At 46.2% G+C, this 25,254-nt stretch overlaps 2 protein-coding genes and 1 long non-coding RNA gene across 17 annotated transcripts in view; 1 reads left to right on the top strand and 2 right to left on the bottom strand.

The window, feature by feature from the left end:
• LOC104931307 (zinc finger protein GLI2) overlaps nucleotides 1-10,256 on the top strand; it is a 58,785-nt gene extending 48,529 nt beyond the window's left edge. The window contains exons 8-14 of the mRNA XM_027291403.1: nucleotides 562-672; nucleotides 2,372-2,512; nucleotides 3,924-4,073; nucleotides 4,403-4,567; nucleotides 5,635-5,913; nucleotides 7,076-7,424; nucleotides 7,520-10,256. Of these exons, the coding sequence (XP_027147204.1) occupies nucleotides 562-672; nucleotides 2,372-2,512; nucleotides 3,924-4,073; nucleotides 4,403-4,567; nucleotides 5,635-5,913; nucleotides 7,076-7,424; nucleotides 7,520-9,648 (3,324 nt within the window). The 3' untranslated portion in view covers nucleotides 9,649-10,256. The remainder of the gene's footprint in view (nucleotides 1-561; nucleotides 673-2,371; nucleotides 2,513-3,923; nucleotides 4,074-4,402; nucleotides 4,568-5,634; nucleotides 5,914-7,075; nucleotides 7,425-7,519) is intronic.
• On the bottom strand, nucleotides 2,533-21,845 carry LOC113748281 (uncharacterized). The gene is made up of 3 exons (XR_003464220.1): nucleotides 21,739-21,845; nucleotides 21,133-21,267; nucleotides 2,533-2,977 (listed from the first exon to the last, which is right to left on the bottom strand). It is a non-coding gene; the product is annotated as an uncharacterized LOC113748281 (long non-coding RNA).
• Nucleotides 21,846-22,369: 524 nt separating this feature from the next.
• Nucleotides 22,370-25,254, bottom strand: part of LOC104931308 (CLIP-associating protein 1-B-like) — a 31,642-nt gene continuing 28,757 nt past the window's right edge. For all 15 annotated transcript variants that reach the window (XM_027291387.1, XM_027291388.1, XM_027291389.1 and 12 more), the window contains one exon: nucleotides 22,370-25,249. In XM_027291387.1, coding sequence (XP_027147188.1) covers nucleotides 25,166-25,249 — 84 coding nt within the window. In that variant the 3' untranslated portion in view covers nucleotides 22,370-25,165. The remainder of the gene's footprint in view (nucleotides 25,250-25,254) is intronic.

Below are 25,254 nucleotides of genomic sequence, written 5' to 3'. Positions count from 1 at the left end.
GTCCCCGCGGTGTGGGAGGAGGTTCACCTCCACACACACACACACACACACACACACACACACACAGTCCATGTGTGTGAGAGGTCAGCGAGGAAGATTTGATTTGTCATGAAATTATTAAAACATTCAAAGAAAGTGTTTCATTATTTCATTTCAAATCTTAAAATGTTTCTTCATGTGACTCGTGTCAAATAAACCAAAGTTCAACTTTTGAAGCGACGTTCAGTAAACACAGACGAATGATGCAGTAACGATGAATTACAATTTAAATAATTAATAAATTCTTCTTTTTTTAACAAGAATTTTGGGGCATTTTAATTGAAAAAAGTTAAATTAAAATTCAGACAGGAAACGTTTGAACGAGAGCGGATGTGAAACAAAGCCGGACGGGGTGTGTGTGTGTGTGTGTGTGTGTGTGTGCATCACATCAGGCCTTTAGTCTAAAGTCGAGTGTGAAGGTTCAAATGAAAACATCATCGTGACGTTAGATTCTTCTTACAATATGCCGTGTTAATGCTTCCTCAGTACTGCACACAGTGACTCTTCTCTTCCCGTCCTCAGAACCTCAGCGCTGACTCGGCCGTCAGCAGCACTGTCGACCCGATCATCACCAAAAGGTCAAAGGTGAAGATGGAAGCAGAGGGATTGAGGCCGCTGTCTCCGTGTTCACCGGTGAGTTAGTTTTATTTATTAATATTATTTTATTTTATTACTGTTTGACGCTCACTGTCTGAATTCAAGTCATGAATGAGACAATTAATTAAAATATTATTTTTCTTCCTAAAATGAAATCACTGTAATTAAAATGATCAAAAACACTGAGACACTTTTAAAAATGAAGAACATTTTTATGAAGTGATATTTTTTGAAAAATGAGCCATGCTGAAGGTTTGGACGTGCAGTCACTTCAGACATTAGAGGTGACAGATTTGATGTGTGAGGGTCATTTTTGGAAAACACCCGATGACCTCGTGTTTGTCCCTCCTGACGTGGATCCTGAGCCCCCGGGGGGCCGCAGCCTCCCGTGACCCCCTTGTAAAAGGCGTCTCAGATAAAGAAAAACTCCTCGATAAGAGCTTTGCATCCATTCGTTTGGTCGCTCCGGCTCCCCTCCTCTCTCCACTCCCTGGCCACTGTAAACTGTGCCAGAGCACTTCATTTTCATGAAATATTGGCCGGGCTTTATTGTCATCTGAGGAGCCTTTTTCTCTTTCTTTTGACAAATTTGCGGCTCCTCTCCGATAGCGAGGCAGGTTTGGGCTTGATGCATGGGGACGGCAGTGCGCGCAGTCGTCTTGGGGCCACCAGAATTGATGAAGATAGCGTGCGTGGGGCAGAGACAAACATGCTGCAGTCAGCACGTTGTGTGTGTGTAGGTGTGTGTGTGTGTGTCTTTGTGTTGGTGGAGGCGTACAGGAAGCCGGGTGGGACGAGCTGTGTGTCAGTTTCTGTCTTGCACATGCACGTGTGCTCTCATACGACTGTCTGTGAGGATAATGTGAGTTTTACACAGCGAGCGCGAGAACGTTTTAAATGTGAGTTAAAGTGTGTGAGCGCAGCGTGGAAATGATCACCTTCAACTGACGGCATGGAGGCTAAAGTCACAGTATGGGACGTTTTAAAATAAAGACGCAAAGTCAAATTGATTTTTTAAACATTTTTGCAGATAAGGAAACTTGTTTTTAAAAAGTAAGAAGATCTTTTAAAGGTGGAAATATTTCTGGAAAATGAGAAGCCTTCAGTAAAAAAAAAAAATGTCCTCGGAAAGCTGGGACACTTTTGCAAAGTGAGATTTTTTTTTGTTCAGAGACATCGTGAGGACGTTTGTGGATGTCATGAAAATCTTTAGCATCTTGTCTTCAAAGGGCTGTTTGAGGTTTAGATCAGGTCTAAGGTTAGACTCAGGCTCAGCTTTAGTTAGTTCCCACCTGTTGAAGAAGTGTGATCACACTCTCTGAAACACAAACACAAAGATCAGACTGTTTGCTTCGTTAACGTTCACGCCGTCTAATTAGAAGAGAAGCAGCAGTTGTAAACAGAAGTCTCGTGTGTGTGTGTGTGTGTGTGTGTGTGTGTGTGTGTGTGTGTGTGTGTGTGTGTGTGTGTGTGTGTGTGTGTGTTTGTGGTCGAGGTTGTCAAAACAAATCTGATTCCAGCCTCTTTAACTTGAGTGAAGCATGATGGTGTGTGTGTGCACATCTGTAATTTACTGTCTCTGCTGTTCATATCAGGTAAAACATGAACACACAGCTGCACTGCAGCCAGTAAACTCTTCCACATGTGCTCGCTGCAAACACACCCGACTGCGAGAAAGTCGATCCAAAATATATTTAGAAAATATCCAAGTGTCAGACTTTGGTTTGATCCACAGAACCATCACGGCAGCCTGCTGGACCTGAAGGACGACGTGGACCGGGACGACTGTAAGCAGGAGCCCGAGGCCGTCTACGAGACCAACTGCCACTGGGAGGGCTGCAGCAAGGAGTACGACACGCAGGAGCAGCTGGTCCATGTGAGTGTGTGAAAGCAGACGCACATCCACACGTGAAACTACACAGCACGATCGGACCGGACACAGCCGAGCATGAGCAGCTTGTAAATACAGACGAGGCTGCTTTTAGTGAGCAGATCAGAAACTTCATCAGGTGACATACACGAGATGTTTTACAGTTTCATATGATCACATCGCAGCTTTCTACGGGTTTTTATTCTTCATCTGTTACAAGGAAACTTTGAATTCTTGCAGACGCATGTTTGGAGTTTCTCTGACCTCCAAACCATCATCGCCCCCCCGTCACAGCGAGCAGCGTCTTGGTTAAAAGGTCTTAAGCATTCCTCACATGCAGCGAGGCGTGGTGAGGATTAGTGAGGCTCTCCACCTCGCCGTCACCTCACAGGCTGTGGGAGCTGCTCTGTGTGGCGTTCTGAGACATGCGTGTTTGATTGTGGACGGGGCTCTGATGCTTTGATGTGATCCCTGTCAACAAATGAGACTGTGGTCAGATAATTGCAGCAGCATTGTTACGCTGCTTTTGTTTGCTCCAAATCAAGAGCACATTTCCCATAAACCCCGTTACTTCCTGTCCTCTTGCTGGCAGAGCTCCACTGCTCCTCTTTAAATTTAAGGACAAACATGGAAGAATCCTTCTTCAGACGCAGCTCGGGTTCCTCCTGATGCACAATGCAGAGAACAGAGTTGTTCCTGTGTCTGCATCCACCATCCAGCTGGAGAAGCACACACGTGCTGGGCGGAGGGTTATTTGTAAAAGAAAATAGTTCCAGCATGTCACTCCTGTGAGATCGAACATCAGAGGTTCATGTTCACTCTGTTTCCAAATGATTACACTGAAGGAAGTTCAGTTTTATTATTAAAAGACAAAGTGAAAGTTCCTGTTTTACCAAAGAAAGATCAGATTAATCGCCAGCAATGATTTGGTCAATAGAAATCTATAATTCATCGAGCTGGTGGTGAAAATATTCTGCTAAAATGTTTTTGTCCTGAAAGGCTCACCTGAGCGCTGAAAATTAAACTGATGCTGCATGAAGTTATGAACATGTAACGCTGATAATTCTTTACATCATCAGACAGAAAAAAACATATAGACATTTCATAAAATAATATTACAATAAAAATATTACAACAAAATAATATTACAATAAAAATATTACAACAAAATAATATTACAAACCAAAAATCGGAGCTCTTCACATTAAACTTAACGACTGTGTGCGACAGAGCGAGCGTTAATTAGCGCGACTGGAAGACTTCTCTGTGCTTCCTCTGAGGTTTACACTCAGAAGATGGATTCCTACAGAAAAATCCTACCGAGAACAACATGAGAGCCTCTTAGTGGACAAGTCTCTCCAGAAAACCACTCATCTGTGTGTGTGTGTGTGTGTGTGTGTGTGTGTGTGTCCCACAGCACATCAATAATGACCACATCCACGGAGAGAAGAAGGAGTTTGTGTGCCGCTGGGAGGACTGTTCGCGGGAGCAGAAGCCCTTCAAAGCTCAGTACATGCTGGTGGTTCACATGCGCCGACACACAGGGGAGAAACCACACAAGTGCACGGTGGGTAACGGATGGCCTCGGCGCCCCCACGGGCCCCCGACGGGCCCCCGGAGGGCGGCAGCTCACTCTCTAAACACCGCCAACCGTACACGTTTCTGCACGCACACACACACACGCGCACACACACACACACACAGACACACACACACACAGATACTGTGGGTAAAACACACACAGACACACACCCCTGGGATGGCAGGATTGAAGATTTCTTTCTTCTTCTACTCATCGCACATTATATAAATACATTCATCTTCCAGCTGCTGCCTCGTCGTTATTTAAAAGATTCTAACATGCCGACGCTTCCTCTTTCCTTTGCTCGTCTGCAGTTCGAGGGCTGTGCTAAGGCCTACTCCCGTCTGGAGAATCTCAAGACTCATCTGCGCTCGCACACTGGCGAGAAACCGTACGTCTGCGAGCACGAAGGATGCAACAAAGCCTTCTCCAACGCCTCGGACCGAGCCAAACACCAGAACCGGACACACTCCAACGAGGTACGCGAGACTTCACCCCTCAGACTTCACACAGACTCCCTTATAGAGAGATCCATAAGAAATTCTCTCAGAGCTGAAACCTGAAACGCGGCACACAGTGACACAGTGGACTTCCTCTGTGGCCCACATGTGCTTCCTTTGTGTGTTTGTAGTCGAGTGTGATCCCCCTCCTGCTTCCCACCTCCGTACAGGTGTGGACGCTGTGTTTGTGTTGCTTTACTACCCCTCTGCAGACCTGCAGACGTTTGTGAGTAAATAATGAGCTGTAGACATAATGAGCACGACGGCCCACAATGCATTAGGGCGAATCATGCTCGCCGCCTCCCCCACCGCCCTGCCGAGTGGGACCACCTGCAGACGGCGAATAGAAAATGAAACCTGGCAGCGTTTCAGAGAGCTCACCGCTTATCCATCAGTGGGACTGCAGAGAGGGAATTCACACACACACACACACACACACACACACACACACACACACACACACACACACACACACACACACACACACACCTGTACGCCAGCATTCACTGTATGCAGACCAAACATAACTCAATGAAATAAAAACAAAACTACCAATAAAATGACAGATCTGATCCGAGCACGCTCAAACAAGCCGCCCACCTGTCAATCAAAGCGTCCCCGCTCTTAATCCTGCATAACTTTAAGCCTTAATATAATGTGAACAGGTGAGTTGTATATAAATTCACCCTCAGTACAGTTGTCATGAACGGGGAAATTAGCTACAGAGACCAAAACTGTTTTTTGTACCAGGCTGTAAACATGTTTATTTCTGCTGTGAAGTTGGACATTTGGACATGGGGACTTATGGAGACTGACTCACTTCTGGAGCCAGCCTCAGGTGGACGTCAGAGGATTGGCAACTGCAGGTTGTGGCACAGCTGTCGCCTTTCACAGCAAAATGACGAAGTTTGCACCAAAGAGGCGACTTTTTTTTTTATAAGTCAGGTTAAGTTTTGTTCTGCAGTCGTGGCGTGCATTACGTCTGCTACCAAACACAGATGTTCTCCGTGTCTTTAATCAGCGTGTTTATGTCTTTGTATCCGTAGAAACCGTACGTTTGTAAGATCCCCGGCTGTACGAAGCGCTACACGGATCCCAGCTCTCTCAGGAAGCACGTGAAGACGGTCCACGGCCCGGAGGCCCACGTCACCAAGAAGCAGCGCAGCGACCTGCCGCCGAGGCCGCCAGCGCCCAGGGAGAACGGCGAGAACGAGACGGGGAACAGAGAAAGGATCCAGAGGGAGGATAAGATATCAGACAGCAGCTCCCCCAGAGGCATGGACGACTACCTGCACGTCAAATCCATCAAGACGGAAACCTCTGTGGTAAGACCGGGATCGTTTGCATGTCTCCATACTAACTGCACTTCACGGCCTGTTAGTCTCACAGCTACAGTCTTGTTAATAAATCTTGTTGTCGTCCAGCTCGCCTCTTTATCCTAACCTTCCTCTGCTTGCTGCTTCTCTTCGTCTCTCCCTTTCTGACTCTCCTCATGGACAGACCTTGCTAAGGTGAGCTCACCTGTGGTTTGTTATTCTATATTTCACCATCTCACGCCATCTTTCAACGCTTGATTCAAAATGAGATCATGACCGATAAAAAAACTAAAGGAGGAAACACTGCTGGGATCTGGCAGCAGTGTTTCACAAACTAGGTGCTCCTGATACAAAAGTAGGTGAGTTACTGTCCTCAAATGTAAGACGTTTGTCAGGGAAGTCAGTTCCTCTGACTCGTGTTTAAAGGTGTCAGTTAACAGTTCATCACACACGTCAGAGCCTGAACATGATAAAAGCTGCTGCAGGATTAATATTCAAACACTGGGACTTGATTTTGACGCTCTGCTCACAGAGCCAGCTATCAAGCTGTGATCAAGACAGCGAATACATTAAAGTCTGAAGGAAGAGAGGCTGGTCAGGGTTCATTCAGAGAGAGAGATGTAAGAGTTACACTGTGGATGTTGAAGCAGATCGAACAAACTGACTTCCATTTATACCTGAAGAAGTAAATCTGTTTGTTCAGATCAGAACAATGCTTTAAGCTCAGAGCACTCAGGTTGGTTTAAAACCAGCTTCTCTCTCTCTCACTCACCTAAATGTTCAGAACGTTCCTCCAAACTCAGAGTTGAGTCTTTGGAAAAAGAAACGTGATCACATCTTGTGATGATTGGCCTGGTGCTCTGGCTCGGGCCCAAGCAGCCTTTCATCCTGCCCATTTCTAATTCACAGACAGACTAAGACAGTCTGTAATCTGTGGTGCACCCCCACCTCTTCACCCATCCCAAAAAACACTCATTATTTACAATTAAGCTGGGGGAGGATAAAAGATTCAATGATTCACTGTTCTGCGTGCCATGTTAACCACTGTTCCACTTTTGTTCTGCTAAGAAAAACTCTTTTTGAGGACAGTCGTGTCTTTTCTGCCTCTCTGTTTCTACATTTCCTCCACCACTCTCTAACCCCCCTCTTGCTCTTTCCATCCCTCCGTTAGATGTATCAGTCCAGCCCTGGCGGTCAGTCATCATGTAGCAGCGAACCATCACCACTTGGCAGTGCCACCAACAATGACAGTGGAGTAGAAATGGCGGCGCACAGCGGGGGAAGCCTGGGGGACCTCAGCACCCTGGACGACCTGCCCTTCGTGGAGTCCTTGGGCTGTGAAGATTCCAGCGGTGGGGTGGCGGTGGTGGGTCTCCACTTCCGAAAGCAGTTTTGCACCAGCCAGCGCCTAGAGCACCTGAAGAAGGAGAAGCTGAAGACAGTGAGGGACTCGTGTCGGTGGGCCAGCAGCACAACACCCCCGGTCCTCGGCACCAAGCTCCCACCCATACCAGCGAGTGGTGAGTGGAGAGAAAAGCAGATGATGATGATGGTTAGATCAAAACAGCGTGCTGAGACTGAAGACTGTCTAACATGTTTGTCTGTCTGTTCACAGGGTCCCTCCTGGAGAGTCCAATGGGTGGTGGTCCGATGTCCTTCCCTGGTTCCGGCTTGGGTGATCTGAGCTCTGGCAAAACAACGCTGCTGGAAAACCTTTCCGAGCGCCGTGACAGCACCTCCAGCACCCTGAGCTCAGTTTACACCCTCAGCCGCCGCTCCTCAGGCATATCGCCTTGCTACTCCAGTCGGCGCTCAAGCCAGGCCTCGCAGTTCGGTGCCAACCGCCCCAGCAACGTCAGCTCTGCCGACTCCTACGACCCCATCTCTGCCGACATCTCACGCCGTTCCAGTCAGGCCAGCCAGTGTGGAGGAAACAACGGAGGAGCAGGAGGGTACGGAGGAAGGGGCTTACCCAGCCCCCTCAGCCTGACCCCGGCCCAGCACTACCACCTCAAGGCGAAATATGCTGCTGCTACTGGAGGTGCACCGCCTACACCTCTTCCATATATGGACCGAATGTTTAAGACCCACACAGCCCTGTACAGTGACTCCCAAGAAACCTCCACCACCAACAAAGTACCTTCCAGACAGTACAGCAGTTACACCACGCGGAGTCTGATGCCCCATGAGGTCCCGGCTAACATCCCCCGCAGAGCCAGTGACCCAGTGAGACGAGTGGCTCTAGATTATTCCAGCCAGCAACAAATGCAGCGCTACAACAGCATGGGCACGCTGAGTGGAGGCGTGAGCATGCAGCCCCATCCACCTCCTGCAGCAGATAGGCAACATTTATCCCAGCAAGGCTGCCCGCGACAGAATGGTAGTCCCTACCGCCACCCGTACAGCCTGCGACCGCCCAGCATTTCAGAGAATGTTACAATGGACATGATGGCAGGCGACATCCCTGAGGAAGACCTGATGCTGCCTGACCTAAGCACTAACAGAGTGTCAATCAATCAAGATTTCCAAGGAACCCCCAATCTCCAGCAGCAGTCACGCTATCAGAGACGGATGGCCGTGGTGAATACTGAAATGAACTTGCCCAGTCAGGTTCTGGCCACGTCCAGCATGAGTCCAGGGCAGCAACGACAGATGTGCCCATCTTCACCGAGGGACAGTAAGGCCAACAACGTCTCTTTGGGACCCATGGAAGCCAGCCAGCACTACTCCAAACTACAGGTCCGAGGGAACCTGGCTGTCCTCCAGCAAAACCAGAACTTTGGATCTTTTCACAACAACTCTAACCAGCAGATGATTCAAAACCTTGTTAACAGCACGCAGCAGATATGCAAGAAGCTGAATCCTGAACCAGGAGCAAACTGTTTCCAGCAGCAGAGATTCCAGCAGTCGTCCAATCTCAATGACGGAATTAGTTCTCAGTACAGGTTCAACGGAGGCATCAGCCCCTATGACACGAATGGTAACAGCACGTATCCAGCTTGTAATAACACAGCAGCAGTCAGCGGTAGCATGCTCAGCCCCACGTGCAAACAGGAGCCCGTTGATATGGAGATTGTTGGCATGCACATTGCCGATGCTGGATTTCAGCCTGTGCAGGTTAAAATTGAGGACTGTGATGGACCAGTCATGATTTCAGATCAGCAGAACTGTAACATGCAAACTGGGAATCAGAGCCACCTCCAACCAAGACCACCAACAGTACCTAAATCTCTAAACAGGCACCCTTCAGGGCCAAAGGTGATGCAGCAAACAAGGCACCCCAGTAACGCTAACCTGGAGGTCACTCTTCATTGCAGTGACAGCTCTGATGACAATGCCGTGTACTACACAGGGCAGATTCAAGTGTTTGAGCCCAACGGGACCTTGGACCATCATGTTTCTCCCGTGGTGACTGTGCCTCCTTTTGAAATCGATGCAGTGTCTCCCAGTTCAGGCAATAACCAAGCGTCCAGGACTGTGGACTGCAATGCAGCGCTGGAGCAGGCGCAGATAGACTTTGATATCATGCTGGACGACGGGGATCACTCCAGCCTCATGTCGGGAACTTTGAGTCCAGGTCTGCTCCAGAGCTTGTCCCAGAGTTCCTCTCGCCTGACGACGCCCAGGAACTCCGTCACGTTGCCCTCTGTGCCGGTGGCGACGGGGAACATGGCCATCGGGGACATGAGCTCGTTACTGACTGCTCTGGCAGAAGAGAGCAAGTTCCTCAACCTGATGTCTTAGCCGCACGTTGTGGCAAACTGTCCACCGACGGAAACGTCTTTGCAGACTTTTTGGACTCCTGATGCACAATAAACACTCAACCCTCTTAAAAGTGATGTGACTGTGTGCCAAACGCTCTGCAGTGTGACTCTTGTACAGTCTAAAATGTTAATTATTTAATTATGGCCATTTTCTATCTTTTTGAAAAGCCATATTTTTGTTTTTTTTGCCTTGGGTAGTAAATCTGACGTGAACAACAGAATTCTTTCAGTTGTTGTACAGGGCTGCAGTAAGATCAGTTTACTAAGTGCCTGGCTCAGCCAAAACATATGCATGCTGTGCATATGATTACATCTAAAAGTGTATAAATGCAACCAGGTAACGATCTGATTCCTACATATTTGGAATGTACCGTCACCACCAACTTGTTTCACACTGTAAATTACGTGAGATGAACTGAATCTGTATCAAGTCGTACCATCACAGCATTTCCAGTTTACAGTCACCGTCCTCAGTGAGCCATTATTTGATTGCTGCATTGCTGCTGAGATTAACTGTGACGTCTCAGAGATTTGATTTGTGACTGAATCATGAAGCCGTGCATTGATGAGTCTGTCGTGTCGTGGCAGAGAGAATCAAACGTTTTTCTTTTGTACATTATGAAACTAAATGTAAATATCATTTGTACATTTTTAAGAAATACAAAATTGACATTGATTTTTTTAAACAGATACTGTTTGTGTTGTCCTTCATACAGATTTTTATTCAGTTTTTCTTCGGTCCAGATTGTCTCTTTAAAATGTCGTTAAAAACCCAACGGAGAGATTTTACACTCCTGTTATCGGGACGTTCTTTGGCTCTACCTGCTGGATAAATTAGGGTTTGTGAAGGTTATGAATTACTTGGGAATGATCCTGGAAAAATAAAGTCAACGCTGACTGTTGATAGAAAATTAACTCATGTTTCACCCCAAACGCCTCCCGACACGGCTTCACCGAGAAGTCATCGTCAGGCGAGAACAAAACAAGAAATCATCTCGAGCTGTCGACAATTTTCTCATTTCTCACTTTTAAAAAGACCAAACAAACAATCGACAAATCAAGAAAAGATCATCTTATTGTCACTGTTACTGTACGTACGTATGAGCGCTGCCTGCACATGCAGACTGCTGTCATACTCTGTGGTTTGTTCTCCACCATGAGCTGCTTCATGTTGTAACTGAGTAAATATGATTATTCATCAGTGCGTCCCCTGATTGCTTCCTGTAGGAGGAGTGTTGATCGCTTCAATAATTCAACAATAAAACTTTTGTCTTTGAAGCCGTGTTCCTGCAGCCTCTGCCGACATCGCACTTTCCTCAAACCTTTCTTGTTCAATGTCAGACCGAGGCGGCACGCGTTCTTAAGACGTTACCTCTTTCTTTGAAATAACTTCCCCTGACCTCGTCTTACCTCGCCGGCAAGAGCGGGCGTGACATAATGTAAATTCTGATGAAAAAGGACGCTAACAGGAGGGGAAAAGGCCAGACGACGCGAGCAGAGCGGCTGCTGCTGCTGCAGTCAGCCTGGGTGTACTTCAATATCAGCTCTGACAGAGCGGCCCAGAGGACGCGGCTGCTGAAACCACATAAAACAAAGCAGCTGAGAGCAGCGAGAGGTTCCGGGGACGCAGCGCTGAGCGTCAGCGAGAGGAACAAATGATTTTAGTCTGTCAGGGAATTCAGCCGAGGATACGTTTGATCTGGAGTTTGTGATTGCTTTTGCCACTGGAATCCCTGATTCTCTCAGAGATGCAGTGGGAGAGAAAACAGCCCCGGGCTGTGAAATCCAAGAAGGCCCCGAACAAGAGGGGGAGATAAGACGGGCAAAGATCGTGCATTATCTGCACCTGCATTTGTCGATGAATGAAAGATGCATTTCAGTGCCAATAAGTTCATGGATTATAAGTGTAAGAACAGATTTCAGTCGATGGTTCTGAATCAACATTTTCAGCAGATACGAGTCAGTTCATTCATACTGCGGTTAGACAGTGCAGCTCCACTCGACACCTCGCCGGCTTCAGACAGTTTTACAGAAACAGATGTGTTCAGAAATCTGTGTAAATGATGTGTGGTACGTTTATGACCTCATGATCGTGCTCTAAAGGTTGGAGGTCCGTGCAGAAACAGACACAGATCCATCAGACATGTCAGCAGAGAGCTGATGGATCATTTCCCTCATTTCTACGAGACTGTGTTCACTTCACAGAAAGACATCGTTCACGTGCGCGTCATATCCTGTGATCTCTGATAGAAACCATCCTAGAACAGACTCTGAGATCATGTAAATGCAGCAGTCTGTGTTTTTGTTAAATCACACGAAGACAAACAGACAATATGTAGAATCATGAGAAATGTTGCAGCTTCCTGTCAGTAAACCATAACTTCACAGAAGATCCACAGGAAAACCAGACGTCAGGAGGAACGTGGAATTAATGAAGGGCTGATCAAGTCTTCTCCAATCAGCGCTCGAGGTCGGCGGCGGTTTAACGAGCTGAAGTGATCGCGGGGCGGCGAGGAATGTGTTTTACAGCGAGCGCTGCATTCTCCGCCATCTCTCGGGGCTCCGACTTAGAGAGAGTCTTTATGAGCGACGAGGTCTTTAAAACACTCTGCACACACACACGCACACACACACACACACAATAAAGAGTCAAACTTAATCTTGAGACTAGTTGTTTTCAGAGATAAGTTTTTTTAATCTTCCTGTAAAAGGCTGAAATATTCTTCATGATTCATTCCGTGACCTGTCGTGTTATGACACAACACTCCATGGAGGTAACGCACTGCTCACACACTGCTCACACACTGCTCACACACTCCATGGAGGTAACACACTGCTCACACACTCCGTGGAGGTAACACACTGCTCACACACTCCATGGAGGTAACACACTGCTCACACACTCCGTCCTCTCACATAGGTGTTAGATTAAAAGCTGATGGGAACTTACAGCTGACCTGAAATGCCTGCAGACAAACAGACAAATTCATGTCATGGGTTCGCTTCCCAACTTTGATGTTCACCCAAAATAAAAAGACAAGTCAGTGAACTGGATCGGGTCTGCCGTTTGTCCACAGTTCTTCTTCTGTAGCCTGAGCCACCATCGACACCACCCACCACCACAAGCGCCGCCACTGCTGGGCGTTCTGTGCGGTCAGATGCCGAGTCGCCGCCGCAGAAAGCTTCACTGTGACGATATGGAAAGTGACGACTGGGCCAACGTGGCTCAATTACAGCTGTGACAATGGAAGCGGCAGACGCGCTCTGACGTGAAGGAGACTGGGCTCTGACCTCCACCTCCCTCTTCCTGATGACACCACATCACATCGGCAGAGCTCTGCATTACGGCGTTATTATCACACATGTGACAGTCTAACGAGGCTGGATCCCTCCTCCTGCTGCCGGTGTCAGTGCAGATGATGGATAGTGCTCTGCACTCACTGATGCCTCATTCGTTTCTATTAGAGCCATATGTAAATCCCCTCCAGAGTTCAGCCTCCGCCTGCTGAAGCTGCAAGACGATATTAATTTATGAATCAATTTCAGAAGCTTCTGGTCAGACGGGCAGTTGAGGAGTCTGTCTGTCTCCATTTGTCTCTGCCTGCAGACGATCGTCATCAGAGACGGTGCAGAGCGAGCGTCTGTACGCACACCAACACTTAACTGTACAAGTTAAAGTCCACAGCTCTGCGGGGAGAAAAGGGTGGCGCTCCTACAGCTGCAGCGCTCCACATGAACTTTTAAAAGGCAAACAGGTTATAGCTGAAGTGAAAACATGGATCAGTTTTACAGTTCCACAAGTCCAGGACTCAAACTTTAAGTCCCCAGAATGGACGAGTGAAGACTTTCAGAGGTTTGGTGTTGACTGTGATCAAATCCCTGCAGCAGGTTCGACATCCGGAGGTCACATGATACACTGTCATATGAAGAGCATGTTCAGCTGTCCACAGACTTCTGTCTAAAACATTTCTCAGCAGGAATGGACTCAAACTGTTTGAGACGATGAGTGTGACCTGTCAGGATCATTTTTTTACATGTGTGGCCTCCCCCGGGACAAATGTATTATTAAGGCTGGGCTCTCATTTCAATAGGGCCACCTCCCCATCGAGAGCGAGCGCCGGGGCCTCCGTGTCAACGGCTGCTTAATATTAACTAAGACCCTCTGAATAATCTTCATCCTCACAAATGGAGGTCAACGCTGCGATGAAGTCTGGAAGGACAAACACAGCGGCATGCTCCTTTAACAAGACTTTCACTCTTCTCACTCGTCACACGTCTAAACCGTGATTCAACTTTAGGATCCGACTGTTCTGGATCCTCCACAACGTGACTCTGCGAGCTCGTCATTTTTCAGTTTTTATAGATTAAAACTGATCAAGGAATAAAATAATCTGCAGATTAATCAATGAGAACATGTATTATTTCCACATTTCCACCTTAAAAATACCTTCAATTTTACATGGCATTACATCAGCATGAATATTTCGTCTACTGTCCATCGTAGCTGGTGCCTGCGTTACAGGATGAATAGTAAGTATCAGTGCTTTCTGCATGTGTTGGTGATGGATGTCAGTTTGACTCTGGTTGGTTCGATGGACACTGAACACCACCATCATGTGTTATGGGTTGGTACGATCTGTGACATGAAGTGAGCGGTTTGGGTTGTGAGAGCTCGTGACGTACTCGGACTCACGGTACTGAACTCGTGTTAGCTCTTCGATCCTCCCTGCTCATTTATCTGACCAACACACACACGGACCTTTGACCTGATGGCACATCTCTGTGCACACCACAAGAAACCTTGGTCACATCTTTAGTGTCAGTGAGGAAATCCTTCACAATCTTCATTTAACTCTCATCTTTGACCTCAGACGAGCTCGCAAAGCAACACGCAACCAGTCAAAGATTACATGTACTGCACCAACGAAACAATAAGAGGCTGAGTGAGGAGCGCAGAGCCGGCCAATCATCAGCGAGGCCTTCAGTGTCATGAACTAATACAGCATGCATATTCATGATATGTTCCTATGCAAAATAACATCTGCTTTCCAACAACATGCCATCTGTTGGAGGGACTTTGTGATATTAACGGCTCATCACGGGAAAAACCAACAACAACAACACGGAGCTTAAAAAAACCATTGTGGTGGTCATTATCTGTGAGCACACACACACACACACACACACACACACACACACACACCTTAACGAGGAGACACTCATTTACATTTCATGCAGGGACCTGGAGCTCCTGGACAAAATAAACACTGATAACATAAAAGACAAAGTATGATTTATAATGATTTTCAGATGTTTGAATCTAAGAGGGATAATCAAGGATTTTAGGATGACCTGCCACAACCTGCAGTTCCTCTAACGTCCACCTGAGGCTGGCTCCAGAAGTGAGTCAGTCTCCATAAGTCCCCATGTCCAAATGTCCAACTTCACAGCAGAAATAAACATGTTTACAGCCTGGTACAAAAAACTGTTTTGGTCTCTGTAGCTAATTTCCCCGTTCATGACAACTGTACTGAGGGTGAATTTATATACAACTCACCTGTTCACATTATATTAAGGCTTAAAGTTATGCAGGATTAAGAGTGTTAGATTTTTTGTGACTGATGTTTTTGGTTTTTTGAAGGTCGTAAACACGTCTCAAAGAAGAACATCACGCAGTTCTGTGACTCCATCAGTCAACAAACCCAACAAAAGTTTCAGTTCAATCAGGACTGAAGAGGAAGAAGAGGAGGCAGAGGAAGAGGAGGGAGGCAGCCTGTTAAAACTCTCCAGCTGAACGGGTGTCAGGGTTTCTGGGAGTCATGGATCGCAGCAGCAGCTGAGGGAGGTCAGCGCCACCACCTCGCTGCTTCGCTGGGTCCTCCAGGTCTCCGCTCTCTGGAGGTTTGAGGATGGAGGTCCTCATTAAAACCTCCCGTCGCTCTGCCCTCTCCTCCTCCTCATCACCCAGTCCAGCTTCTCGGAGGATTGGCGGCGCTAAACGTATGCCGGGACGGTCCAGGTGTCATCCAGCAGGTGTCTGCTGACGGCTGGCGTATTCTGATGAGAACGCACAGAAACACAAACGGGCTTTCTAAAGTTCTCCTCATGGATCAGACTGGAAACACTTCAAACTGTGAGCAGGCTCAGACGACTGACGGCTTCAAATTCAAAACATAAAGCTGAAACATGAAATACGTCTGTTCTGAATTCACTTTGAAAGGATTATTTTCATCCCACCTTTATATTTTTTATATTTTTATAGATTTTTAATTAAGTTTTACTAAATATGTAAAGCAGGCGGTGACTCCAGCGTTGGATACAGACGAGTACAACATTCAATACTCCGACCATCGTCTGATTAAAGAGTAGAAATACTCGAGTACAAAATGAAAGTACGGTAGAAGAATGAGCGATGAAGACGTCGTTTGAACAGTTTCTGTTTCCAAATGAAGCTTTAAACATCGACGTTCACACGAGAGGCCGTAACAGCTCCGCTGCTAACGCAAACCTCCACCCTCCCTCCACCCTCCCTGCACCCTGCAGAACACCTGAACCTGAAGTGCAGCCATGTTTGATCTGGCACAAGAGGTCAGCGGTGGAGCGGCGGCGTGCGCTTTGACAAGAAAGGTGCTTTCTGAGGATGGCATCCCGCCGTGGCGAGGCCGAGAAAACACGTTCTCCTGGAGGGGAGTTCATCTCCGCGCTGTTTCAAAGCCGGAGAGCGAAAGGCAGAACAAAGCAGCTCTGTGTGGAGAGGCCGGCTGCTCACTGTGTCTCAATGTTTAACCCCCTCCCCCTCCACCACCGGGACTGAACGCTATTATTTCATAGCCTGTGAAAACAGAGCTGTGAAGTGTGTGTACATTTTAAGCAGGAATCATAAATAGCTGATGCTCTGCTCACAGACTTGTAAGAAAGTTGATACACCTTGTTCAGAAAGTCTTTTTGTGTGTGTGCTGCAGGGCGATACAGACAACATGAAACATTCACCACCTGATGCAACGCTGATTTAAGTTCGTTAATGTTTTTCTCCCCTCGGTGAGAATCAGCCCGCGCCGTGCCAGGAAGCCTCCACAGCCTGATTACTCCTGCTCCACCTTTTCTTTCTGCTGCCGCTTGTTTTCTTTACTCGCTGCTTCAACAGGCGGGAAATGCAGCATCATTTTCCACTGCAATTAAGAGGGAGGCCCTGACGCGGAGGCAGCGGCCGGTGCCAGCTCCGTGTACGGCTCTGGCACCCTCCAGCCTTTTTTTTAGCTGGAAAGACTTAACAGGCCCTGGTTGCATGTCTTGGCTCGGAGTTTTGAGCTTGAGTCAGTCCCCCTGACGTAATCCTTTAAGAAATGGCTCTCCTCGCTGGCTGCGAACCACGACGCCTCTCCTGAACATAAAAGAAGCCTTGCTGTGATTATCAGCACGGTTAATAACCCGACATGAAGCCAAAGTTCGAAAACAATCCGGCTCTCCTCTCCAGCTCCATTACAGTCCATTTATGCAGAGCGTAGCTCGGCCTGTCAGCGGCTAATCATGCCAAGGATGATGGATGGTGTTTATTTCCTGATGATGGAACGTAACCCCCTGCCTGATGATAATTGGAATAAAAAGGACAGATCAAGCCGGCAAAGTTATTCAATTATCAGACCATAATTTGCATTAATGCTGCGTTTGGTGGCTTTGACAGAGGCCCGGCCTCAGCTTGTTAGACAGAGTCCACCTTGAAAAGCTCCCCGTGCCCTTGCCCCCCCTCGCAGATACTCCTATGATGTGATGACACGCCGTCACATGACACGCAGCTGTCACCGAGCCAATCAAAACCCTGATGTCTAAAACTTTGTTGCTTTAAGGGTTTGAGTCCATCTCTGAAAATATCTTTAATTAAATAAGAATGATATTTTCATATGAAGTCCATCCATCTGTAGGAGAGTGTCGCCGTCACAGAACCAGAACATTCAAGTCTCACGCCGCAGCTTGAAATCAAAGTTTTATGAAGCAGAAATATTTGATCCAAATCAAAATAAAACGTAAAATAAAATAAAACTGTAATTACAAATTTAAAAACTTTAATTAAAAAACATTTTTCCTGGATTATTTTCCAGGAAAAGTTTTTGCAGGACATGAAATCTGACTTTATCAATAATAATATAATAATAAATAATAATAAATAATAATAAAAAATTTAATGTTGCAGCTCTTCAGGAGCTCTCGGCTTCCATTTAAAGCTCCGGAGCTTTCAGCTGGAGCACAGGGTCTTGATCGTGTGACGCTCGGCGTCTTCAAACTTTTTATTTGAACATTTTTCGCAGCACTTTCATCAAAGCGTCAGAAAAGCATGCGATGCACTTTGAAATGATATTTGTCTGCTGCAGGTTACCAAAGGTTTGCTCACTCTGCTCGTCGCCTCTGTGTTCAGTACCAGCGTCTGACGAAGACCCTCAAGTCGAACACAGACGACTCTCGAAGCATCAGAGCTGAGGAAAAAGTTGTTTGCGGGTTTGAGCTTCTGGTTGGGAGCCAACTGACGGAAAGAAATAAAGACAGAGGAAAAAGAAAGAGGGCACGGCTAATGGGGCTGTGCTGCTTTCAAGTGCAGCGTGGAGGAATAACCCGATTCACAGCAGAGTGTTTCTCTGAACTTCAAACCCAGACAGCACAGAGGCTTCAGACACTGACACACGTATTAACACGAGTCCATCACGTGACTTTGAACTCACCATCACGTGACTTTGAAACTCCTCTCACGTGACTTTGAACTCTCATCACGTGACTTTGAACTCCTCATCACGTGACTTTGAACTCCTCATCACGTGACTTTGAACTCCTCATCACGTGACTTTGAACTCACTCCTCGTCACGTGACTTTGAAACTCGTCGTCACGTGACTTGAACTCATCGTCACGTGACTTTTGAACTCACCATCACGTGACTTTGAACTCACCATCACGTGACTTTGAACTCCTCATCACGTGACTTTGAACTCACCATCACGTGACTTTGAACTCACCATCACGTGACTTTGAACTCATCATCACGTGACTTTGAACTCACCATCACGTATCTGAAAAACTCATGAAGAAAACTCCGTGCAGACACGCAGCGCTCAGTGTCATCATCGATTCACGTGCAGAAAGTTTCCAAAGATGCTGAAGCGAGCACGAGCAGAACGTCTGCTTTAAACTCTGTGAGAATTCAGCAAAGCAAAGAAAGAAATGAATCAATACATTTTAAAAATCACACCCTCAGGTCTGCTCACAGCTTTATGTGGAGACTGTCTCCATCGTCTGGAGCTGGACACTGAACACAAGCTTCATCCATGAAGTGACCACGAGACAAACGTCCACGCTCCCATGACCCAACCTCCACAGGAAGTTCCTGTTAACAGGTAAAGATGCTCTGACTCTGTTACTGTCAGAGCGCCCTCTACTGACAGCGAGTGGAACAACAAGGGAACGAGTTTCTCTCTTCAGACTTCGATTTTATGAATTCAGGATTAATAAGAAGAAAGTAATCAGATACATTGAACACACTCTGCTGTGTTCAGCACTGATCTCCTCTCTGTGTGATGAGATTGGGAGTCCTGTGGTTTTGGACCTGGAGACAGAGTTGAGGCAGTCGCAGCGGCGCTCACACATGAAGCGTTTCCAGGATCCACAGAGCTCTCCGCAGTGCAGAATCCTGCTCTGTTAAATAATCATGATGAATAATGAAGGCGTGAGTCGGCCTGGCAGATCTCCCCTCCTGGGCGGACATTTAGTGTCAACCTGACAGGTCTGAGCGCAGCTCGGGGACGGGGGGATGAAGTTGTCTCCATATTAAGCAGGCAGATTAGACCTGTTAAATGGGGGGCAGCGTGGAGAGGTGCCGTGCGTGGACCTCCGGGGTCTGAATCTCATCAGGTGAGCCCGGAGCCAAGCTGCATGGACGGGGGGAGGGGAGAGCACCGGCCGGGCCTCTGGCCCGCCTCCACCACACCTCACGTCTTTCCGCATTCGCAAACTGGAAGTGACCCCGCGCTTCTGCCAGCCTCCACGCTAAGCCCGGCCCTTCCCATCATGCACAGGGGCTGCAACCAGCTCCCATGAGCCTCGGCTCGCTCCCTGCCATCTGCCGTGATTTATAGAAAACGGCCGATGATTTATGGGCCAGTCATCTCACAATGAAGTTGTTCTCTTTCATTTGCGCGACCTCCCGACCTAGCCGCCACTCCCAGCCAGGTTGGGGAAATGCGCGCTAATCATACACTATGAGGGCTTTTAAACAGGCGGAGCTGAGCGGGTGGAGGTGCAGTACAGGAGGAGGAGGGCTGCAAACAGAGGCCCTTTAATGAAATTAATTTACAACAACGTGTGCATACTGATGAAACAGGCAGGCCTCTGCGACGACACGCGGCCACCGTCCCCACGCCCCGCTCTGATCCACGAATCAAACGCCCCATTAGGAGCCAGCGATCCAAGAGATGTTTAAAGATTTATACAGTGTGGAGAGGAGCGTGTACGACAAACACACCCGACCGCAAACACCACCTCATCTCATCATACAGTCATACGCTCATACTGTGGCTTGACAGGTGGAAAAATAAATCAATAAATCAATCAATGAATAAATAAATAAATATATTATACACATACACGTTTAGATTAACTACATCAGATGAATCCAGTGTTGTTCAAATGATCAAATACATTAAACTTTAGGTTAAAAATAAAATAACTGAAACAAATGTACGACCCGTCAGATTTATGTGGGGACCCTTCAGAGGGGCCCGGCCCCTAGCTTGGCCACCGCTGGACTACACTCCACCTGGAGCAGCTCCAACAGCAAAACAAGAATTTTGCTCATATTGGAATAATTGTACGTCATTGTTAAACCATCACTGGTTCCCTCATTTTGATTTTCAGTGATGTAGAAAAAATAAAAGAATTAAATCTTTATTTATTTCTGTGAATAAAAAAGATTCTCTGATGGTTTCAGATGTAACGTTAAATAAACGTGACACAAACTATTCAGAGAAGAAAACACTGAATCTGATTATTAGAAATAAAAAATCGGGATCACAGACAGATTTTAAAAGCTTCCTAAAAACCTCAGAAAATGATCTGAGATGAAACTTTAACAGGAAATAATGTGATCACATTTTCTCTGATTGTTATTTAAAATATGACGTCACATGATTTTAAATCAAACAAAATGATTCTTCATTATTTCAAAATAAAATCAGCTGGACGAAACAAATGAATTCTTTTAATAGTTATTTGATGATTTGAGTTCTCTGAATTATTTGATGTGAAACATTCTTTGTTTGTTAATTAGACTGAAACTAGAATGAATTTAATTTAATTTATAGAATAAAGATAAAAAATATTTTTTATATTAACATATTATGTTATGTTTTTGTTCGCATGTTTGAGAACATTCAGAGAACATTAGAATAACGTAGAGACGGCGCAGAGCTGCTGATCACCTGTACCTGCCTGAGCCGAGCCGAGCCGAGCCGAGCTGAGCGGTCTGTGGATCTCATCACGGCCTCGTCCTGCAGCAGTCACAGGTTCGAGCTCCACGGCAGACTGCCGGAGTGTCCCTGAGCAATGGGTGCGTTTGATTTCTATGAGATGAAGAGCAGGTGAGTCACGAGACACAAACATTCAAATTAACCAACACACGAGCTCAAATTAGTGACAGTAACCATGGAGCTGCAGCAGCACAGTGTTAGAGCGCCACCTGCTGTCCGCCCTCAACTACAGACAGCTTCACTCCAGGAAAACTCAAATAAAAACTCAAAGAAAACTCAAATAAAAACTCAAAGAAAACTCAAAGAAAACTCAAAGAAAACTCAAATAAAAACTCAAATAAAACTCAAAGAAAAACTCAAATAAAACTCAAATAAAACTCAAATAAAACTCAAAGAAAACTCAAAGAAAACTCAAAGAAAACTCAAAGAAAACTCGAATAAAACTCAAAGAAAACTCGAATAAAAACTCAAATAAAAACTCAAATAAAACTCGAATAAAACTCGAATAAAAACTCAAATAAAACTCGAATAAAACTCAAACCGTGCTTCAAACTGCACATTTACCTCGGGCTCACCGTTCACGGACAGAAAACTTCATTTGCAGCTCGTCACGAACGTGTCACTGTCACGTGGACGAACAAAGGTTCACCCAGCGTGCACGAGCACGCCAAACAGAGTACACCTGTGCGCGTACGTGCAAGTGCTCATGGGAGATGGAGTTCACGTCTGTAGTTTCACAGACCCATGCAGAGGTGGCTGTGCTCCATCAGAGCAAACACTGAACACACACACAGTTAAAGGGTCCAAACCTGCGGGGCCAGGCCCTGCAAAGGGATGATGGGACGGGACAGCAACGGTACTTCATTAAGTCTGGTGAAATGTTGATCATCATGTCTTCAATGTGAGATGTAAACTATAGCAGAGTAAACTATTCTTTAAATCATCAGAGAAGTTCAGAGTGAAATCACTCAGGTTTCATCATTTCATCACGTCTGATGTAAAAATCTGAGGTATGAAGAGGAGAACACACAAAGTCAACTAGAAATACTCAAGAAAAGTACCAGTGTACTGCAGTACATGTGTTTAGTATTTAGTTACATGTCCCAGAACAGAAGACTGCAGTGTTTGAGTAAAAATGATACTTTTAAACTTGGAGGACAAACATCAGGATGAATAAGTGACAAAGACGGCAGAGTAGAAGTCTGATAGTTTATTTCAAGTTCTGAAAGTCTATCACAGGTGGAAGAACCAAACATGGAAATATATACAGTCATACACGGAAATAAAACATAAATATTGGAGAGCGTGAAAGTAGTCAGCTGATAAAAACAGGAGCCATGCATGGTGAGCGCGTATGTACAGCACGTTACTCTCTGCAGCAGTGTGTGTAGTGTTAGTACAGGAGATCCTCACCAAAGGCACCAGCAGGAAACCAAAAGACCACTTCAGATCTCATTTCTAGTTTGGACTTTTTTTGTCAAACTACATTTGACAGGCCGGAAATATCCTACGACTGCCGAGGAGCAGGCATGCAGGTGTAGTTCAGAAGCTGGAGTCTGGATCACACGCAGAGGACTGCACCGCTTCTGGAGCCACAATGAAACAGTCCAACAGAGAGAGAGAGTGTGTGTGTGTGTGTGTGTGTGTGTGTGTGTGTGTGTGTGTGTGTGTGTGTGTGTGTGTGTGTGTAGCTCGGATAAGGCCTGACACCTTCACTAACAGCATCCTGCGTCACATTAAAGGACTGACAGCTCATTTAGCTTAGCTTAGCATAAAGACTGGAAGCGGGGGGGAGCGTTAGCCTGGTCCATGCAGCCCTCTGCTGTTTTTAAATCATGATCAGTAAACAGGCTAACAGTTTCCCTCTGCTTCCAGTCTTTATGCTAAGCTAAGCTAACGTGAACCTCCTCTGTAGCGCTTGTTTGAACTTCCCTGGTGCGCCACACGGGCGGAGTTTAGCACTAGGTAAGTTGAGGCAGGTCAGAGGTCAGTTTGTAACCTTTCAGAGTTATTGGGAGCGTGTGTTAGTGTTCTCATAAGCAGCAGTAACATTTCATTAGAATATACTGAATTAAAAAAAGACACTGTACGGTGACAGCGAGTCTCAGGAACACGATGGAAGGTTACAGTGTTTATTGCTAATGTCTCAGACTTCCTGTCACGCTGCCACTTCACCATCCATCGATCAGCTTTTAGTAGCACGCCGTCATTCAGATTGTCGACCTCTGCGTCAGATTTAGGCCCATTTCTTTTTTCTTTTCACATTTTAAAAGGTCCAAGTCTCAAAGTGACTTACATTCAAATTTAGAACAGCTCGAAGCTTCTCTTTAAAACCAAACACACTGATGACAACGAGCTCACTGCCAACGAAACCGCCAGGAATTCAAATACTGATGCTATTTCACCTTCAGGTTCCTGTGTCGTGTAACATAACATACAAACATATATTTCAGTATTGTAGTAGTCTTGACAGTTCGGACAGGCCGGGCTGCAGCAGGCGGCCTCAGTGGTTTCTTTACTAAAATCATCAGAATGCTTCTTTTTCTCAGCTCAGTAACTTTTCTAACGTTCAGTCAATGAAGTCGATTAAAAATCCACTGCATGGTTTTAAATATATATATTCATATAGAGGTGACAAACGAGGTCTGTGTAACACTCAGCAGGTTCATTTCCCATTTCAAAGAATTCAACGTAACACAAACTAAATACAGATCTGCCTGACTGATGAAAATACATTTGGTCCCATTGTAAGACGACGTCTCTCTCTGCATGTCAGACTGAACTCAGCGATCTGTATCCAGACGTGATTCAAATATAAAGATCATTCAGCTGCTGGCTTCAGTTTCAGACAGAATCATAAAGATTTGAATATATATTCCTTTTTATGTTGACAAACTTCATAAAAACGGGAGCTGAACCAGCGCGTCACACAGAACTCGTTCATCGTTTTTCTTCTTCACGCCTAAAAAAACTGGTTAAATATCAACACTGAATTCTTCTGCTGGTATTTCACACTTTTTGTCTTCACATCATTGGCCAGCCAAATGATCCTTCAACGTAAACCAACATGAACTTCACATTTCCATCGTTAGGATATGAACGAGTGCAACAACAGAAAGAAACAGTGCTCTGTCGTTTTCCTCATCCAGGTGTCAAACTTCTGATTCAAAGCTCATGATTCTCTTCAGATGGACCCTGGAGTTCAGCCTTTTTGAAATTCATCCAACGTTCATGTTCAAACTGGAAACCATTCCACCGCCTAAGATTGAGCCAACAGGTACGATGAGGCAGTGGTTCAGGAGGGAGAAACATCCTGTGAAGCTCGTTACATTCAATATACAATAAGGTTTGATGTGTCAAAGCAAAACAATGTTCAAAGAAGTGGATTACTCAAATGAACAAAAACACTGATAGCCACAGGTTTCCTCCAGTACAGAGAGGAAGGACCTTCTTCTTCTTCTTCCACCAAACTCACCTCAGGTCTGCTGGAAGTTTAACAAGACGGCCTCCATGCTAGTATAACGTTCACAAAGATTTTCCAGGAGGGCCTCAGATACAGACTGAAAGACGACGGTGTGGATGGTGAAATGAGGAGCGAGGAAGAAGAGGAGGAAGAGGAGATCTTGGTTTCAGGCACGCAGCCTCTAATCAATGGGTTCTACGATCACTTAAAGTTTTAAGGCTCATGACTCTAGTGTGAAAGAGGAGGAAGAACATGACGTTCAGGTGGAGGGGCCTGGTTCTTTAACAAACGTCTTAGCTGCCAGGATCAGCTGACTTCCCAAACATTTGCTTCAAAGATGAGAAGAAGGTGGTCCAGAATCTGGAGCCATGACAGCATGAGCTCCACGAGATGACGTCAGCTTTGTCAGCGGCTGAAGGGATGAAATGGGAATCATAGTGAAGTTTTTGGTCCTACAAAGACCCTCGAGATAATCGTGATCCTGGTGGCTGATGGAAGACGGTGGAAGCTAAGCGCGTGCTGTGGGAGTTAGTAGGAGGAGATGTCGGAGGAGCTGCTGCTGTTGCTGGTGGAGGTCTGGGCTCTCTTGATGTACAGGTTGAGCAGCTTCATCTGGA

This window comes from Larimichthys crocea, chromosome XIX (assembly GCF_000972845.2).
Source record: "Larimichthys crocea isolate SSNF chromosome XIX, L_crocea_2.0, whole genome shotgun sequence".
Classification (NCBI taxonomy): domain Eukaryota; kingdom Metazoa; phylum Chordata; class Actinopteri; family Sciaenidae; genus Larimichthys; species Larimichthys crocea.
This window is presented reverse-complemented; position numbering and strand designations above follow the sequence as displayed.